The 21,577-nt window shown below is 41.7% G+C and overlaps 1 protein-coding gene across 1 annotated transcript in view; it reads right to left on the reverse strand.

Moving 5' to 3' along the window:
* The window catches only part of MPZL1 (myelin protein zero like 1), a 61,652-nt gene that overhangs the window by 18,280 nt on the left and 21,795 nt on the right, over window positions 1-21,577 (reverse strand). The window contains exon 2 of the mRNA XM_060133942.1: window positions 3,014-3,180. Within this exon, the coding sequence (XP_059989925.1) occupies window positions 3,014-3,180 (167 nt within the window). The remainder of the gene's footprint in view (window positions 1-3,013; window positions 3,181-21,577) is intronic.

A 21,577-nucleotide genomic window follows, 5' to 3' on the forward strand; every position in this document is an offset into this window, starting at 1 on the left:
CTCTGACACTCATAACCACGCTGCAAGGTGAGATTCACCTTGCCAGATATTTGGCAAGTGAGGAAAGAGGCTCAGAAAACATTAGTGACTTACTCAAGGTCACAGGTCTCCGAGACAGAATTCAAAGCTTAAGCTATTTTCATTATTTAATGCCTCTCATGTCTGATTATATCTCGCCTGCCCCAAACCCTTCACCTCTCTTCTTAACCAGGAAATAAACCATAAACTCTTAGCTTAGCAAACAAGTCCTTCTGTCATCTGGTCTCTGCTTTCCTTCCTACCTCATCTACAAACATCCTCTGAAGCAGCAACATAGACCTACACTACACTCTTTCCCACCTTTGGGTCTCCGCAAACCTCTCCCTCATCAGACTGGGTGCTCTCTGAAGGCAGGGTACAAGCTGTATTTCTCTCTGTGCTCCTCCACACTTAGCACATCACACGAACTGTACGTGTTTGCTGAACCGCACTGATTAATAACGCTTTGGTCAAACCAGTAAGAAAGAGAGAAATGAAACAGTAAAAAAACTCACACACAAAAAGGGACTAGATCTCCTTATCAACCAACATTTATTAAGTAAAAGCCACAGTGTTAAAACCATGAGGGACGCCAAAGGTGTAAGATAGATCTCTACCCTCAAAATGCTTACATTCAAGATAAAGAAGAGAAAAACTGTCATAGCAAGGGAGTGGCCCAGATAACATGGGCAGGGAGTTTTTAAGAAGAGCTAAAAAGATCAAAAGAGGTCTTATGGAGGGATCACAACGTGAAGATGGGATACAACTTAAATGGCAAGAGTTCAGAAGTGGAAAAACAAAGCAATAAAGCACTTTTTACGAGACTGAAGGAGATCACGTGAGAGAATAGAAGTGGGGCTAGAACAAACAAGCACTGTTTGCAATGGGAAACTCTGAGGACTCTGACTAGGGCAGTGGTGAGGTGAAAGAACTGTTTTAAGGGGCTTCCCTGGTGGCGCAGTGGTTGAGAGTCCGCCTGCCGATGCAGGGGACACGGGTTCGTGCCCCGGTCCGGGAGGACCCCACATGCCATGGAGCGGCTGGGCCCGTGAGCCATGGCTGCTGGGCCTGCATGTCCGGAGCCTGTGCTCCTCAACGGGAGAGGCCACAACAGTGAGAGGCCCGTGTACCGCAAAAAAAAAAAAAAAAGAACTGTTTTAAGACAAGGCACCTGATAGACTGCAGGACTGGGTTGAAAGATGGATAATTTGAAGTCGGGGAATAACCAAGGGGGTTGCCGCACAAGTCGCGGCACACAGTTTTTATCACTTAATGGAGAGGGGAGAAGCAGGAAGGCTGACAAAAAGCTAGATGCCAGAAACAAAGTAGGAAGAGCCAGCAAACGTCCTTATTTCTCAGGGTGGGTGTGAGGAATAGAAGGGAAGAGGTAGTGGATGGGGAAGGAAGGACAACCACCCCCTCTACAAAGCTCGAGATTTAAAAAAAAAATCAGGTCCCTAGAAGAACATAAATACCCAAAAAGAACTAAATTAAAAAAAAAAATCAGGTCCCTAGAAGAACATAAATACCCAAAAAGAACTAGCACAGAAGGGAAACAGAGGGGAGAAAAGATGAGCTCTGTTTTAGACATGTGGACCCTAATTCCATGGACCAGAAAACCCATATCTGGTATGCTGGGCTTGATTTTACTTCTCCTGAAAATCTATAAAAACGAAGAGTGTCCTGCTCATCTTATTAACTATGCCCTGACATTTGGGAGGTAAAGGATCCTGTATCAGTGACTGAACATTCTGGAATGAACCATAATCAGACTGGTGTGTAAGTATAAATTGATTAGCTAAAAACATTAATCAGAAATACGGCATGTTTGGACTTCCCTGGTGGCACAGTAGTTAAGAATCTGCCTGCCAGCGCAGGGGACACAGGTTCGAGCCCTGGTCTGGGAAGATCCCACATGCCACAGAGCAACTAAGCCCGTGCGCCACAACTACTGGGCCTGTGCCCTAGAGCCCGTGAGCCACAACTACTGAGCCCATGTGCCACAAATACTGAAGCCCACGTGCCTAGAGCCGATGCTCCACAACAAGAGAAGCCACCGCAATGAGAAACCCGTGCACCGCAACGAAGAGTAGCCCCCCGCTCGCCGCAACTAGAGAAAGCCTGCGCGCAGCAACGAAGACCCAACATGGCCAAAAATAAATAAGTAAATAAATAAATAAATTTATTAAAAAAAAGAAATACAGCATGTTCTTAATATTAAGGCTTGGGGTATGTAAACCTGCTTTGACCCACATGACAAGAATGTTTTGAGCATAAGTAAAACTGCTCTTTGAAGGAAAGAGCATCTGGGTGTCTTCCTGATGATGCTTTACTTTCTATAGATAAAACAATGTCCCTCACTTCTAGTCTGGCAAAAGATGTCAGTGGGAAATCTTCACAAATTTAAATAATTCTTTGGACTCTCCTGGGTAAATCTGTGTGTTTAATTTTGCATCTATAGGATACGTGTTCCATGTTGATGCCATATTTATGGGAAGCAAAAGAATGCCTCTGACTCTGCTTCCCCATGACATTTGCATGGTTTCCTGCTCTCACTCACTCTGGGACTCTTTTACCCAGAACCATACCCAATTGGACCCAGTGAGGAAGTCATATAAATTTGTAATCTCTGACTTTACCTCACCTTTCCTTCCTATTCAGACACAACACCCAAGGGGCCTTCCTTTTTATAAATCCTGAGGGACACAGGTCCACTCAAACATTTGGAAATCAGGCATACATTCCAACCCAGTACACAGACAGATAGGTAGATAGAGATATCAATATCAGTATCAATATAGATAAGAAGCTGCATTTAAGAGATGCTGAATTTATTTTTTTGGAGAGTCTGAAGCAAAAGAAGGGCCTTGAAGTCCCTGATAACAAACTCACTCATTTTGCAAGTGTGCAATCAGAAGGCTGGATCGTTAATCACACTAGAGCAGTAAAGAACCCCGTGAGGTATGACCAGCGGACAGCAGACAAGCATTCCTACCGACACAGTGGTGTCAGTCCCCTCTGGCTGGAAGCTCCAGGAGACTGAGGTCAACGTGCCGGTCGTGTTAGTAGACTTGAACTTGCATGTCAGCTTCCCTTGTGTCCCATTTGCCACGAAGATTTCTTTTGGTGTATACACCTCCAGGGCCGATACACCAGCAGTCACTGGAGAGAAAGGAACAAGGAAAGCTTAAGAGTAGGATTTAGCATGAATACCACTGTGCATGTTTATCAGAGGACAAAGAAAAGATACAAGAACGTTACAAGATGTATACAGTAATCCATCACCACTGTGTACTATACATTTCTCGCAGAATGTTATATAGCCAGGTACTTCCTACAAACTAAACCACTGAGAGTCTGGGATTTTTGCTTTCTAATAAGAAGACATTTTTACTGGTTCAGTTATACCTAATATTTATGTTTTCTTTTGAACTAACAGACTATTTATCAGAGCAGTTTGAGGTTTGCAGAAAGTAGGGAGTTCCCATATATTCCCTCTCGCTTCCCCCAAGCCCCAGTTTCCCCTATTATTAACATCTTGCATTCGTGTAGCACTAACGTTGAGAATATTCTATATTTGGAATCACTCAGTAAATGTAGCCTTTTCAGATTGGCTTCTCTCACTTATATTAATTTAAGCTTAATATTAATATATTAAGCTTATTAATATTAATTTAAGCTTCCTCCATGTCATTTTGTGGCATGAAAGCCCATTTCATTTTATTGCTGAATAATATCCTTTGTACGGACGTACTACAGTTTATCCATTCATCTACTGAAGGACATCTCATCATGCTTCTCTGATGGTCTGTTTTTAATGATGCGGAGGCCATAGTTTTACTTCTTTAAATAGTTCTCATATTCACCTGCTACATTTCAATTTATATCAAGTTGATCTTTTCTCATCTTCCATATATAAAGCAATTAAAACTGTTTTAGGTAAGAAATCACTTTATTTTAAAGCCATGTTTATTATTTAACTAACCCTTTTCCTATAAGGTATTTAAGGCAAAAATAACATATCTTGCTTTCATTAGTGAAATCTTACCTACCTACACGTGCTAGATACACGTGTACTCAAGAAATAACTGACCACACTGGGTCACATATTCATTTACTCACTGAGTTTTTTCAGTTAGCCTAAGCCCAGGAAGTAGTAATTAAAATGTCTATCACTTGGCATATAAAAATAGCTCTTTTTCCGAGATCTATAATCAGAGGCAACTGCAAGAATTATTAAGGATTCCTGCTAAAATAAAATAATCTTCACGCAAAAAGAGACCCTTTCATGGACTAAAGAAGGTTAGAAAGAAACTTATTTGGCCTAAAAGTGGAAACAATTAGAGCTAATATAGAAGAGATTAAAAACACCCATTTTCAAAATAAGGTTTTTTTCCAGAAATAGTCAGGAGAGAATCCCTATCTGCAGTGTTCCAATTATTCTTAGAATGTAACAGACAAGCAGAATAAGGAAGGGTATTGTCACCCAGGACTGACGGTCATATTCAGAATTTTTTCTTCCTGAGGTCTTAACTATGACTCCAGGCTAAGGAGAACAAGAGTACTCCCCCATTCCTCCCAACCATCTTCCAAATGTTTATCCTCACGACACAATGGGCACTTTTGGCCATTCTTCTAAATAAACTGATAGCCACACTGCATCAAGCAGATTTTTTTCTGCTAAAGAGGGTGGATTATTATTATAGGGAACAATGGATTATTCTTCGTGGTCCAAACCTCAAAACAAGCCCTTCTTTTAACCAAGAAGCAAACAAAAGACAGTTCCTTGCTATTGTGGGTAGGCAGAAAAGCAGCCCCAGGGCACTTGAGTTCAAAATGAAGGACAAAGCATAAAACTGGACAATTTGACCAGTTTATTCCAGGGAGAAGCACTGGTTTGTAACCCTTATTTACTCTGTGTGATTTTGACTAGTTTTCTCCACTGGGATGAGCACTGCATGGAAAGCCACAGTCTTTAAAGTCAACAGATAAAGTTTCTCAAGGATATTCTCAAACCAGATCCCTGCCACAAGGCCTGGCTGCAAGAACTGTTACCCTGAGATGTTATTTAATGATGCAACTAGGCCAAGTGCCCAAGTTTACAGTCATGGAATTTTGACCAAAAAGACCAACCAAATGCCTAAATGGGCTTTTAGACAATCTATTTAAGACAGACAATTTAATTATGCCAAAGCTGGTTAATAAACAAGTGGCTTTTAAAAACAACAACATACCATCACTCTTTGGCTAATTTGGACATGCAGCTCTTAGAGCCAGGAAAATGAATTCCGACTCCAGCCAATCAGCCAGTTGCAGAAAAATAACTCCATACATAGCTAGTTAACTTTCTCTTATCCTTGGCTCTTTCTCCTACTCTTGTCATAATTCTTGGAGCTTCCATTAGTCATAGGAAGAACCTTCCAAAACCCTGATCTCTTTGTTTATCTTATCTTCTCCAACGATCTTATCCTCAGGCCTATCCCAGCTGCTAATTCCCATAATCATACCCTAGCCCAGGGTTTCTCAACCCTGGCACTGTTGACAATCGGGCCAGATTAGTCTTTGCTGTGGGGCTTGCCTGTGTGTTATAGGATGTTTAGCAGCACCCCTGACCTCTACCAGGTGTCCGCAGCGGCTTTTCTCATTCCAGCTGTGACAACCAAAAGTGTCCTTAGGCAATTGCAAATGTCCCCTCCTCAGGGGCATATTGCTCCTGGTCGAGAACCGCTGCCTGAGACCCTATCATTAATACCTGTTCCCCCTCCACAATCTTAATTTTCAGGCTCTCTGCCCTCTGATTGACCACTTCTGACTTTCCAGGACATTTCCTCCAATACCCTGATTTTATCAATCCTTCAGCCACATTAGAACCCAGAATCCATCAGTTCTCCAATCCTTTTACTGTCTCATCCCCAGCATCTCCACTTGTCCCGCTCGGATTAGATCCACGGTGCAGCACAAGACTCATTCCCTGGCTGCACCGTCAGCTCCCCTGCCTCTCTCTCCCGTCAGCACATTCGCCCGGCCAGACCTCAACTCTGGTTAAGTCCACTTCTCTATCCATTCTGCATCTCTACCAGGGTGGCTGACCATAGCTGGAGAAAAGCACACAACCCCACTGACTGGTATTACCTTAAATTGATGACCGCTAACTCCAAAGAGGACTCTTAATGGTGCCCAGCAATCCTCCCACATTTCTCTACTCCATCTAGGCTCCACTCTCCTAAATGACTATTTTATACGTTCCTCTCTAACCTCAACTGTGGACCTCCCCCTGCTTCTCTTGCTCAGCTGATGACTGTGCTTCCTGTTTCCCTAAGAAAACAGAAGCAATCACAAGAGAACTTCTCTGTGTCCCCAACCACATCCTACCGCCACCTTCTGCATCTGTGCCCTGTCTTCCTATGTGGGAAATGTCTGCACTACTCTCCACTGTGCACTGGATCTCATCTGCTCTCACGCACCTAGGGACACTGATCCAGAAAGTCTCCCTTTTTCTCCTGAATATTTCATTCTCTACTGAGCTACTGCCATCAGCCATAGAATTATATACATTTATATCCCAACTTTAGGGGGAAAAAATCTTGACCCTGCATTGCCCCACAGCTAAGATCCCTTTGCCCTCCTCTAACTTGTAAATCTTGAAAGAATTGTCTGCAGTCACTGTGCACAGTCTCCCTCCTCCCACTATCTCCTGAAGAAACCCAATTCAGGCTTTCATCCCCAGTACTCCACTAAAACTGTTCTTGTTAAGGAATCCAACGACCTCCATGTGGCTAAACCAACAGTTAATTCTCAAATCTCATCTTATTGATCTGCCTGCATTTGATACAATTGATCACTCCCTCCTTTTTTTCCAGTTTGGCCTCTGAAACATTACCCCCTTTTGATTCTCTCATCTCATTACCTGCTCCTTTTCTCGTCCCCCTGACCTCTACATGCTGGACAGTCCCAGATCATCCCTCTGACCTCTTATCCATCATTCTCTTGATGACCTCATCTATATATCTATCTATTTGGGCTGCACCATGCGGCATGCAAGATCTTAGTTCCCCAACCAGGGATGGAACCTGCACCCCTTGCAGTGAGAAACCAGAGTCCTAACCACTGGACCGCCAGGGAAGTTGGTAACCTCATCTAGTTTCAGGGCTTTAAATACCTCCTAAATGCCAATGACCCCTGTACACACACACACACACACACACACACACACACACACACACGTGTGTGTGCATACGTATTCAAACGTTTATCCAGCAATGTCACTTGGATCTAACTGGCATCTTAAAGTTAACAATGTCAAGATTGAACCCCTGATTCCCACCCCCAAACCTGTCCTTCCATGGGCTTCTCCATTTCAGTAAAGGACAACTCCAGACATCCAGTGGCTGAGGTCAAAGCTCTGGACAACTCTCTTTCTCACAACTTACGTCTAAGCCGTCACAAAACATGTGTCTCTACAAAAAACATATATAGAAGTTGATCTCTCCATGCTCTTTCAGTGCTACCATCTTGGTTCAGGCCACCATCACCTTTCACTCAGGTTATTTCCGTGACTTCCTAAGCTGGTTCTCTCTTCCACCTCATCCACTTAACTGCAGCCAATCCACGGAGAGGCCAGAGAGATCTCGGTAAAATGCAAGTCAGATCTTATCACTCCTCTGCTCAAAACCCTCCAAGTTCCCCACATCAGCCAGGATCAGGTCTAGGTCCTCACAGTGACCCACAGAGCCTGATGTAAGCTAGCCCCCCCCGGCCACCTCTCAGACTTCATCTCCTACGCCTCCTCCCTAAACATGCTGAGCAGCCACCCTGTCACCTTGTTGCTCCTCTGCCTGTGATGAGAGCCCCCAGGACAGAGAGTGCTATGGACAAGGAGACGGGAAGTCATGATGACATGAGAGCTGAGAGAAGGGCATTCAACCAAGAGAACTGCTGGGAGTCAGGTGCTCTGCACAGCTGATCTCAGGGAGAAGTTTCAGCAGAGACCTGTACTTAAAACTGCATGTGGTTACCATGCACATCATAGAAGCCCTAAGTGCTTACAGCAGTTTCTGATCAACTGCGATGAGCATGAACGCCAGCAAAGTTTCTCCTATGTGGGGAAAGAGAAGGAAAGCATAGATCTCCCCCTCAGACTACATTCCATGCAGCCCAAGCCAGGGATGAATTCACTGGTTTCTTAAACAATTGGGAATGGTTTGCTTTGTCAGCCTTTTCTTTTTTTTTAAGTGACTAGGGGTATTATGGAAGTACATACTAAAATTATTGTGAAATTCAGACGGCTTGTCTTCAGAGTCATAAAAGAGAGTTTTAAGGGGCTAGTTAAAATGGCTAAAGAACGCAAATATAAAGAGCACTGAGATGTAGAGAACTATTGTTCTAATCCATGTCATCCCATGTCACTGCAGACTGGACTCCCAGTCTGAATAAGATATTACATAGGTTTTTCTTTAAGCCTCAGATTTACAATTATGGTATAGTGGCAAAAATCACTGTGAAAAGTATGAAAACTTTAGTTTAAAAACTCATTGATGGGGCTTCCCTGGTGGCGCAGTGGTTGACAGTCCGCCTGCCGATGCAGGGGATACGGGTTCGTGCCCCAGTCCGGGAGGATCCCACATGCCGCGGAGCGGCTGGGCCCGTGAGCCATGGCCGCTGAGCCTGCGCGTCCGGAGCCTGTGCTCCGCAATGGGAGAGGCCACAACAGTGAGAGACCTGCGTACCGCGAAAAAAAAAACACAAAAAACTCATTGATGGGGGGGAAAAAGTCTCCTGTTGAATCTTGGAAAAACCAATTGCCTCAGGAATAAAAACACAGAAATGAAATGAAATTAAAAGATTAAACGATATACACATGTTTTTACAACCGGCCAACTTTGGATTCTGAGTTACATATTAACTTACAGATAAACTTCAGAATGGTAACAGGAGCTGAGCTTACTTTCTTCCTGGGGAAGGAAACTTGCTAAGTTACACTACAGTTCAAAGGGCAAGAAAACATATAAACAAAAACAACTCTTCTTCTGATGTGCTCTGGGAAACAAATTTCTAAAATGCACCACTTTTGTTGCCCAAAAGTATCATTTAGCAGTGGAGTGATAATGACCCTCAAAGTAGGAGATCAATTCAAATGAAAAAGCCTGCAAAATCATTTGACAAGTATCAAAAAGTTTGTGCAATCAACTCACTAAGGGTCATTTCTACAGTAGTCAAATATGATACCCCAAACTTGATATTTTTCCATTTTGGATGGAAATGTGAACAGTTTAGGGGAAAAAGGGGGGGGTAGGGTGCAAATACAGAATACAAACATCCATCACAAGCACAAAAAAAGCAAATTCAAGAATGGTTTGCCCAACGGGCTATTTCCTGACATGATCTATTTCAATATTTTGAATTATTGAAGTAATACAATGTCAATCATGTCTCCCAATGTCAATCATGTCTCTTGTTAGTACATGTCAGGATGACCTTTACGCCAGTAAATTCAAACTCTGATACCACAAAATCATTTAAAATATACTGGAGTGGCATTATTACGAATGAACAAACACTTCCATGGCATAGTTTAAAATAACAGTGTTTTCATTGTTATTGTTAAAGCAGTTCCTTGCCGTGTTACTTCTGGGTCCATGTGTAATACACCCTGGTTTGTAAAAACCTTACCCTTTTAACAAACCCTGTTAAGGTTTTTCCTTGAAATTGAAAGGCTTTTGTTTTGACTTTTTTTTTTTTACGTACTTTGATGTTACCAGTATATTCTCCTCTAAAGAGTACAATCAAGCAATTTATTCAAACAGTTTTCCAGGCTATTTCTTGTTTGCTGTTGGTACACTGTGATAATCTGATATTGTAATATCACCTAGTGCAAGCGTAAATATGACCTTTTAAAACATAGTAAAAGAGAGGGACAAAAGAACACTGAACACAAAATTCAGACTAGTGGTTCTGATTGGAACGGGGCTTATGGCGCGGGATGTGTGCAGCACACACTGTTGGTCGTGTTTAATTTCCTAGGCTAGGTAGTGAGGACATGGGAGCTTGTTTTTTAATGTGTACCCTGCAAAGTGTATCGACGTGTGTGCGCACACACTCGCCCACTCTCTTTCTTTTGTATATATTTTATTTTTCATAATAAAAACTGATATTTTTTAAAGAGAGAAAGGAAGACATCAGTAGGTGTTAAGAGATTTACTTCTTTAATTCCCGAATGCTCCAGTGAAAGCATCCAGCACATGATTCCCTCCTGGGAGCAGAGCTGTGACTCCTATAAACAGGCTGAATAAAGGGAAGCCAATGGACGGTGCGTGTCGGTGGAAAAAATGCCGGTGTCTAGTGAGAGGCCTCACGCCCGCCTCAGCATCAGGCCACCCTGCAGCTGAAGGGGGCTGCTTTCTGCCACGCATCAGGGCTATTCTGGACCTGCTTCAGTTGGGCGGCACAAAGTAAGGGGAGGCTAAAAAAATATACTCTATTCAACGAGCCATAAATATTAATAAATTAAGCTTTTCATTTGTCAGGAACACGCTCTTCCGTACGCTTTGTCTAAAGTTATGCTTCAGGCCACAGTCTAAAAATGACTTCCTCCCAGTGTCTGCCCCACATCCCTCACCCTGTGCCCCTTTACATCCTGCCTTTCCCGTCAAGGCACCCTTCACACTCTACGGGAGGGACCTGCTGCCCGGAACCAGGGGAGGGCCAGTGGTTGTGTCCACCTTGTTCACCAAACCAACCTCTTTACCTCGTAAATGCCTGCCCCTGTCAGTGTGCTCGACAAACATTTGTCTGAAAGTTGGAAAAAAATGAATGAATGAAAGAAGGACAGAAGAATAAAAGAGACCAACCACAACTCATTTACGCTCAGCCATAAAAAATTATACTTGCTTCACAACCAATGGCTTCAGCATAATGCCCAACGCAGAAGGAATTTCAGAGATTACTCAGGATCCAGTTTGAATGCTGACATCATCTCAGAGGAAGTTTAGATAGGTTTCCTCCAAGAGTCACCTTCCTATTTTGATGAGAAAAAATCCCAAAGGCAACTCATCTTTTGAAATGTTCAATTAAAATTAAAAAAAAAAAAGTTATGTACTTTTACTAACACACAGGATTACCAAATTCCTCTCAGAGCTGATTCCTTCTACTCAGGATTGATGGCCAGCTGGCCACATCTTTATCCTTAACCTTTTTGTACCAGCAAAGATCTTTCTGTTTCTCAAATGAGAGATATTCAAAAGGTCATGAATCAGGCTAGTCACTGAACTGATCACTTGACTCCCTAAAGCCCTGGTATTTCTTGTTCGCCCTCCTCTATGTATGTACTGTTCATCTTTCTTTTCTGCTACGGCTTTCCTTCTTTCAATCAGCCATTATCCTTTCAAACCATGCTGGGACTCGGCTTCTGCCCTTAATGGACTGACAGTCTCGTGGAGACAAATGAACAAACATCTACAGTGCAGTGCCTGGCCCCTGGGATGCACCCGGGCTGGTGCAGAGACAGGGCACAGTTTCCACTAAAGACCAAAGTCTCCAATCAAGCAGTGAACATAAACGCCACAGTTGTAGTCAACCTGAGTTGTATCATCTGTGTCCAAATGTTTGTCCCAAACTGTCCAAACATTTCTCAGTTCTTAGCAAGGAGATGAAAAGAAGACACTTTTGGGAAGAAATCAGATCATTTTACTTCTGACAGATTATAGTGGACTAAAATGTTCAGCATAAAGAACACGTTGAAAGCTCTGGGGGCGTACCCACGGATAACAGAATAACATTCTCACGTGCTTTATGCTTCCCGGGAGCTGAAATGGCATATCAAAATTTCTACTCAAGCAAAAGACCACTGTACTGTGAATCTGTATTGCCGAGCTCTCAAATTTATTTTATCGGAAGGCCTACAGTATGTTAGAAGATATTTGAATAAAAATGTAATCCAAACCAGAAGAGGCTAATACAAAACATTACAGGAACATCAAAACAAAAGATGGTAAGGTATGTGCCTATGTTCAATGGCAAGAAGGGTACTTCTTGTCTCCAAAATAGGACAAAAGGTAAAGAAGCAATGGACAAACCATCACTTATTAAGTGCTTACCATGGGTTAAACATTATTAAACTATGGCACATTTATTATTTTTCAGCTTCACTGTTGGGTATTACCTATTGGATGGAAGCTCAGAGAGGTTAAGGAACTTGCCCAAGTGACTTATTCAGCAGCTGTGAAGCCAGAAGTTGAATCTAGGACCCTCAGACTCCAAAGCCTAGCTCTGTTCACTATGCTGATTACCAACCTTTAACAGAGTCCTTTATTCAAACAAAATCTTATGGGGAACCCAATATATAATGGAGATAGAGGTAGTTTTCATATACAAGTCAGACAAGAAGTACTCAAAACTTACAATAATAAAGCCCCAGAAGTAGATAACAGCACAATGGTTCTCAACCTTGGTTATATTTTGGAATCACCTCGAGAGCTTTGAAAATTAGTGATGGCTACTGAAACTACTCTGTATGGTACTGTGTACTGATGGGTATATGTCATTATACATTTGTCCAAACCCACAAAATGTACAATACCAAGAGTGTACAACACCAAGAATGTAAACGATGGACTTCGAGTGATTATGAGGTGTCAATGTAGATTTACCCATTGTAATAAGTGTACCACTCTGGTAGGGGATGTTGGTAATGAGGGAGGTTATGCATGTGTGGGGAGCAGAAGGAATATGGGTGTATGGCTATATGACCTCCCAATCTTTCTGTGAAAAATAAAGTCTATTTAAAAAAAATACTGGACTTCCCTGGTGGCGCAGTGGTTACAAATCCACCTGCCAATGCAAGGGACACAGGTTCAAGCCCTGGTCCGGGAAGATCCCACATGCCACGGAGCAGCTAAGCCTATGCACCACAACTACTGAAGCCCACGTGCCTAGAACCCATGCTCCGCAACAAGAGAAACCACCGCAATGAGAAGCCTGCGCACCACAACGGAGGCCCAACGCAGCCAAAAAAGCACTAAAACTAAAAAAAAATACTGGGCTTCCCTGGTGGCGCAGTGGTTAAGAATCTGCCTGCCAATGCAGGGCACATGGGTTCGAGCCCTGGTCCAGGAAGATCCCATATGCTGCAGAGCAACTAAGCCTGTGTGCCACAACTACTGAGCCCACGTGCCATAACTACTGAAGCCCGTGTGCCTAGAGCGTGCTCTGCAACAAGAGAAGCCACTGCAACGAAGAGTAGTCCCCGCTCGCTGCAACTAGGGAAAGCCCGCGCACAGCAAGAAAGACCCAACACAGCCAAAAATAAAAACCAATAAATAAATAAATTTATTAAAAAAAATACTGATGCCTAGGTCCTGCCCCTATTCCTAGGGATTCTGATTTAATTAGTATGGGGTGTGGCCTAGGCATCAGGATTTTTAAAAGGCTCTCAGCTGATTCTACACTTGTAACCACTATCCAGCACACCAATGAGATGCTGAACTCTACTTATGATACTATAATAAAAAAGACCATGCCTGAAGCAGATGAGCCAAGCCTTGCCTGGCATTTGATTGAATGTAGATATAGGTATGCTGACTTGTAAAATATAAGTTAGTGCACACGTGTGGACCTGAATTTTTCAAAAGACTGGGGCGATGGTCTACTACCCTCTTAATCAAACGCACACTTACAAGTTTAAATGTATACATAGAAATTACAAAAACGTGCTTTATTCTGAAGAATGCATTGGCTGCCAGAGTTAACATGGTGGTGTTCTCCAAAGTCCCCAAATCATGAATATAACTTCATGTCTGGCACATTGTTCCTTATTATTATTTTAATGGTTAAAAATATACTTTAGAGGACTTCCCTGGTGGCTCAGTGGTTAAGAATCCGTCTGCCAATGCAGGGGACACAGGTTCGGAGCCCTGGTCTGGGAAGATCCCACATGCCGCGGAGCAACTAAGCCCGTGCACCACAACTACTGAGCCTGCACTATAGAGCCCGTGTGCCACAACTACTGAAGCCCGCGCTCCTAGACGTGCTCCGCAACAAGAGAAGCCACCGCAATGAGAAGCCTGCGCACCGCAACGAAGAGTAGCCCCCGCCCGTCTCAACGAGAGAAAGCCCACGCGCAGCAACGAAAACCCAACACAGCCATAAATAAATAAATAAAATAAATTTATTTTAAAAATATATATATATATACTTTTGAAACAAAATGTACATCAAACATTTGGAAATTCTAAAGCACTGTTCCTGAAATCCCCTAGAAGTCTACTGAAGAGAGCTTGAAAACCACTTCTCCGCTTGGTTTTTGAGAAGTTCAGGTTTACTGTAAGTGTGTAAAACCAGCCTCTGCTGCCATAGCAACCTGAAATTGGACAAACAGACTAACCACATTTTAACCACAAGGGGGAAGTGAATTAAATGAGGGAGGAAATACTTCAACCTTTTTAGGTCCATAGGTACTGTCAGAGCTGATCTTCAACCTGGTAATTCTTTGGACAGGTTCTTAATTAAATGCAAATTTCTAATTTCTTATTTAAAACCCAGTTTAAAGGCTCCCTTATTGCTTCCAAGCTTTTCAGAGTAACATCTCCCCTTTCCCGCTTTACGTTTGGCGGGGGCTACTGCTGGTGAGCTGGTATCAGCTTGCTCTTGCTTCCTTCAACATGCTACGCAGTTGGCATACCTCTGGGCACAGTTTGGAATGAGGCCACCTCTGAAATCCTACAGAATCTCGACTCCACCTAAACAGAACTTCAGGAAAACCCTCCCTGATCTGACCACCTCTTGCACCCCACTACTCAATGTTTCTCGTAAGCCTCTTCAGTAGGCTGCAGTCTACTGAAGCTACAAGGGAGAAGCCAAAGCTTTTTGGTATTTAGCCCTGCAATTGTCTTGAACTCCACTCTCACTTGAGACTCTGAGGGATGGAACCTCATCTTATTTGGCCTGTGTGCGTCGAACACATAAGACAATTCCTGGTGACCAGAAAGTTCTCAAGGAGCATTTAAAGAGTAAACAGACCGATAACAGCTGTGTTTTTAGGATTCCTATAACGTGAAGCTTTGGTTAATGAAATGTATAAGCACCTTTAAAAAAATAAAGAAAGAAACCAAGTTGCCCTTAAATGGAAACCTAATCCTACTCAGTCAAACTCTCTCTGGCTCTTAGAAAACTCTGGCAAGAGAGTCCAGATTAATCAGTGCCAACTTATCAATGCCCGAAAGAGTTCAAAGTGTAAATGCTCTCCTTTGGACAGAAGTAGAACATGAGACAAGAATGGAAATGTGTGCCCTCTTTTCTGTTGAGGTGCAGGCTTTGTTAGAATAAAACAAAAAAAGACAATTATATCAATTAAATAACTCTTTTTTTTTTTTTGGCCACGCTGCACGGCATGTGGGATCTTAGTTCCCCGACCAGGGATTGAACCCGCGCCCCCTGCATTGGAAGCGTGGAGTCTTAACCACTGGACCGCCAGGGAAGTCCAAATCATTCATTCATTGAATAGCAAATAAGTGCTACATTCTAGGGGGGATGCAGTCTCCTTAGATACTATGCATGAACATACACACACACACACACGCACGCAAGAATGTATACAGCAAACACTGAGTGCCTACTGTATGCAGGGTCTGGGCACAAGGGAGGACGCGGGAGAACAGCCTTCCAAACGAGGCTTACAGGCTACCCAGTCTTTATTTTATTTCTTGTTTATACCACCTTATCGTCCCTAAAAAAGTTCCTACTAAAGCATCTCCGTAAAGTAGCAAATAGACTACATGTAGTTAATTAATGTTGAAGTTTGAAAAATGAAGAGGTCAGGGAGTGTTTTAGGGGAAATACAGTTGAATTTTATCTGGAATGCTGAGAAGAATCAAGATAGGATGAGCATTTTGCAGAGACAAAAACATGAGATGCTGTTTCCAAATGGATTGTGTAGATTACTTTGGCTGGAGTAGAAGAAAACTTTAAAGTTGAAAAGGTAGGCTGAGAAGTTGGAACTCGATCCTGTGGGGAAATGGGCACCAGTGAATGTTTTTAAGCTGGGCAATAAGGTAAAAGTGGGCTTCTTGGCAGAGATGTGAAGAAACACAGAAAAAGGAGGGAAAGGAGAGGCATTTAGAAGATGTTTTTCCTCAAACAATTTTTGTTTGGTTCATTCTGCCCCTAACACTGGACAAAGGAGAAAAACTTCCGAGAATGACTCATCCCTAAATCTTTCAAAAGCAATAATACTACTAAGAAACCAAATTACTTTTACATTTATAAACCTACAAATTGACTTTAGATATGTGAGGGATATTTTTAAAAACTAAGTACTGCATATATCTAATTTCTTTTAAATAATTAATAATAAGGAATTCTACATGATCGTATTTGTCATATGGTTGCCACAAGTTCTTTGAAGTTATTTTTTTACCACCACAACCATTTTGATGAAAATCTTGCTAAAATGTATTATTTTTCTTCTGTCTTCATAAAACAATAATACAGTGAGTGAAGATTTGCAGAGGAACAATATTTACGTAGTTTTGAAGCATTCCTCCACAAGATAGTTATTAATTACAAAGGGAAAAGATAGCTCCTTTACAGTGGAGAAATATGGCAGACACCATCTTAACTGAGGATCAAAGTTAATGTCACTAATAATGCAACCCATTGGTAACGAACGTCTCTTTATACGATGTACTGAGAAGAACAGAACATTACTTCTGCAGTATTCCTGCCAAATGTGCATAACCTGAATCATCAGACAAACCTGATGGAAGGACATTCTACTACGTAACTGGTTTGTACTCTTCAAGAATGCTAATTTAAATTAAGGGCAAAAAGACTCAGGAAGTGCTGCAGACTAAAGGTGACTAAAGAGACACGACAACTGGACGAAACACACCATTCTCAATTTTCTTCTGCTACGGTGGACATTATTGGGGCAACTGGCAACACCCGAATAAAGTCAGGTAATTACACTGTGGTTATATAAGAGGACGTCCTTAGTCTTTCTTTCTTTCTTTTGGCCGCAAGGCATAGCTTGTGGGATCTTGGTTCCCCGACCAGGAATTGAACCCTGGCCCACAGCAGTGAAAGTGCCAAGTCCTAACCACTGGACTGCCAGGGAGTTCCCTTGTCCTTAGTCTTTAAGAAATACACATTAAAGTATTTAAGGATAAAGGCAGGTGTGTGCACGGGCGCGCACACACACGCACACACACACACACACACACACACACACACAGTATTTAAGGATAAAGGACCAGCATTTCTTCTGCTCTCACATAGTTGAGAGATACACACATGAGGATTAAGAAAATGTAATAAAATGTTAACATTTGAGAAATCTGGTTGAAGGGTAGATGGTATTCTTTGCATTCTTTTGCCACCTTTCTGTAGGTCTAAAATTATATCAAAATAAAAATGGAAAAGAAATAATATACTATTTTGTTGAATTTTTGGCTAACTCTTTGGTAACTCAGGACTTGTGTGGACATCAAGAACATAATATAATTTAGTGATACCTTCTGGGGACACTCAGATATGTAGGGCTATTTGCCCCTACCTAGCTGTCTCCGGCCATGATTATTTCTGAACTTTTGTAAATGCTTTTCATTTTCTTACAATTACCATTCCAATCAGGTAATCAGTTGTCAGCATTGCTGATGGCAGTTTGCCTTCAGCATCCTCTATTCCACCTCCTAATTAATTGCTCTAATCTATTATGGGCTTGGAAACTCATCTCGTTCATGTTTATTTTACAGATGAAAAGACTCTAATCCAGAAAGGGTAAGTAACTTATTGAAGGTATCCATTATCATCAAGAACAGAAAAAGGATTTGAACAATTCCAAAGTTCTTTTTGTGACATCATGCTAATTTGGTCAGTGTATAAATAAGAGGAAACAGTCTCTTAATAAAAAACTGTGTTACACTGAGATCAGACTTGTGGCTGCCAAAGGGGAGGTGGGAGGGGGGAGGGAGAGGGATGGACTGGGAATTTGGGGTTGGTAGACGCAAACTATTATATTTGGAATGGATAAACAACAAGGTCCTACTGTATAGTACAGGGAACTATATCCAATCTCCTGGGATAAACCATAATGGAAAAGAATATTAAAAAGGAATGTAGGGACTTCCCTGGTGGTCCAGTGGTTAAGAATCTGTCTGCCAATGCAAGGGATGCAGGTTTGATCCCTGGTGGGGGAACTAAGATCCCACAGGCTGCAGGGCAACTAAGCCTGTGTGCTCTTGAGCTCGTGCACCACAAAGAGAAGCCCACACACCGCCGCAACAAAGAGCCCACGTGCCGCAACGAAAGATCCGACGCAGCCAAATAAATAAACATTTAAAAAAATTTTAGAAGTATGTATGTGTAAAACTTGAGTCACTTTGCTGTACAGCAGAGATTGGCACAATGCTGTAAATCAACTATACTTCAATAAAAAAATTTTTTTAATTAAAAAAAAGAACTGTGTTACAATTAAGACTCAGGACCTAGAAGGAATGGACTTTGCCATATTAATCTTAGCTGTCCCTTGGCCTTCTCTTTGCTTACTTTCCAGTGGCCAGATAAGCCTCTGCAGATTATCAAAATGTTGGTGTATTTCAAGATTTTCCCCTAACCTTCTTCTTTATTTAAAAAAAAAAAACCCACATGTTTCAAAATCTCTGGATACTCTATCACTTACTGAGTGGCTGGCAGAATCGCCCGAAGTTTAGATTTTTACCCACTTACAGTCACATACGCAAGAGACAACAATGCCACAAAACAGTAAAAGGAGGACACATGCTTCTAAGTCATCTGTAACTGACTATAGTTTAAAATATACAACAAAATTTTAGAGCACCTTGTTCCTCCAAAAGCATTTTTACAGATATTTTCAGATAACTGGAAGAATCTTCTGACTCCTGACTTACTGTAAACATCTAATGGAGGGAAAGCTCTTGAAATAATTCCTTGGGGTCATTCTCCCCAGAGGACTGGCATTTACTCAAAGGCTTCTGGATGGCAAGAATTGCTTAGAGGGCTTCCCTGGTGGTGCAGTGGTTGAGAATCTGCCTGCTAATGCAGGGGACACGGGTTCGAGCCCTGGTCTGGGAGGATCCCACATGCCGCGGAGCAGCTAGGCCCGTGAGCCATGGCCGCTGAGCCTGCGCATCCGGAGCCTGTGTTCCGCAACAAGAGGTCGCGATAGAGAGAGGCCCGCGCACCGCGATGAAGAGTGGCCCCCGCTTTCCACAACTAGAGAAAGCCCTCGCACAGAAACGAAGACCCAACACAGCAAAAATAAATAAATTAATTAATAAACTCCTACCCCCAACATCTTAAAAAAAAAGAATTGCTTAGAACAAAAAGTCTGTCAAATGGTTGAAACTGCCATTTTGAGGAGGCTGGTATGAAATAACGTTTCAAGCCACAGTGCATTTTGAAATAATTTCCAAACCCAAATGTTTATGTAAATTTCCATCAACGGGGAGAGACTGCTTAAATAAATTTGATATATCTGTACACTGGAAAACCCTGGTATTATAAGAAAGAATGAGGAAGTTCTTTAGTGCTGATATGAAATGATCTCCAAGACATATCATTAAATGAAAAAAGCAAAAGGCAGACACACCATCTACAAAAATTAACTCAAAATGTACACTGACATTATGTAAGAGCTAAAACTATAAAATTCTTTGAAGACAACATAGTTTTTAGGTATGATATCAAAAGCATGAGCAACAAAAGAAACAGGTAAATTGGACTTGATCAAAATTTAAAAACCTTTGTGCCTCAAAGGATACCGTCAAGAAAGTCAACCCATAGAATGGGAGAAAATATTCACAAATCATCTATTTATTAATCATCCAACAATAAAATCATCCAACAATAAAATAACAAAAATTTTTAAAAAATCATCCAACAATAAAAAGACAAACTAATTAAAAGATGAGCAAAGGACTTGAACAGATATTTCTTCAAAAGAAGATATACAAATGACCAATAAGCAAATGAAAAGGTGCTCAAACATTACTAATCATTAGGGAAAGGTGAATGAAACCACAGTGAGATACCACTTCACACCCACTAGGCTGCCTATTCAAAAACACTCTAACAAGTATCAGTTGGGATGTGGAGAAGTTAGAACTCTACATCGCTGGTGGGAATGTAAAGTAGCGCAGCCCTTTGGAAAACAGACTGGCAGTTCCTCCGATGGTTAAACGTAGGGTTACCATATGAGTTAGCAGTTCTACTCCTAAGTATATATCCAAGAGAACTGAAAACATGCCCATCAACTGATGAGTGGATAAACGAAGTGTGGCACATCCATACAATGGAATATTTTTTAGACACAGAAAGAAATAACATCGATACATGCTATGTCACGGATGAACCTTGAAAACATGGTAAGTGAAAGCTGGATACAAAAGGCCTCATACTATGTGATTCCACTTACACAAAATTTCCGGAACAGGCAAACCCATAGCGACAGGAAGCAGACTCTGGGGGCTGTGGGCAGAGGGAAATGGGGACTGACCCCACTCATGAATACAGGGTTTCATTATGGGGTAATGAGCATTCTAAAACTGGGTAGTAGTGGTGGCTGTACTATTCTGTGAATTACTAAAAAACATTGAATTCTATGCTCTAAAAGGGTGAATTTCATAGTATGCAAACTGTATCTCAGTAAAGCTGCTGTTTTTAAAAAAAAAAAAGCAAGCTGTTGAGCAATAATGTATGCGATACTACCACTTACAGATTTGCTCACATGTCCATAATGTATCTCTGGAAAGATACAATGTTAGAAAACTAACATTGGCTTCCTCCGCAAGGGGACTGGAGACAGAGGAAGACTTTTCATTATGTGCTCTTTTTAAACTTTTGAACTATGTCAACACAGTACTATTCAAAATTTTTAGTTAGAAATCAAATGAAAGTAGAAAATGTTTTTAATAGACTAGGTCCTTCCACTGGTTTGACAATGCAAAGCTCTATGCAAAACAATACACTTGGGGGCTGTAGACGGTAATGAGTTACTGAAATTAGCTTGAAGTAACAGAAAAATCAGTACAGTTTCCTTTTCTATACTGTTTAAATCTGCTTCCGTTAACTTTTCCCTTTTGGTCTTCTAACTCTTTATGTCTCAGTGGCTCTTTGATGAAGTAATTTTCTGTACCTCTTTTATTTGGAAACCCAAACTGAACAAATTTCTTCTATATTGGATCAAATTCCCAAACGTGTTTAAAAAAAAAAAAGGAGCAAAAAACCTATTTTAAAAAAATGTATTATAAAACCTCCCTCTACCAGACATTATACTTTAGAGGAGATTAAGACTAATAAATGACCCTTAATTTAGGAATAAATTTAAGAATAAATGACCCTTAGGAAAAAGTCAAAAACAGTTTCGAAACACTACTTCCTACATGCTCCACTCCTAAATTTCCAACCGAGTGGATTAAAACTGCCCTCTGAAAGCCATTCTCTATTTTTCACCAGCGTTGTCATAGAGCTAGTGCAGAAACAGGTTTCCAAAACAGGACACTGAACCCCAACTCCACTCACAACAGGGGCAGAAGGAAGTAGCCCCGCT

Source organism: Lagenorhynchus albirostris, chromosome 2 (genome assembly GCF_949774975.1).
Source record: "Lagenorhynchus albirostris chromosome 2, mLagAlb1.1, whole genome shotgun sequence".
Lineage (NCBI taxonomy): Eukaryota > Metazoa > Chordata > Mammalia > Artiodactyla > Delphinidae > Lagenorhynchus > Lagenorhynchus albirostris.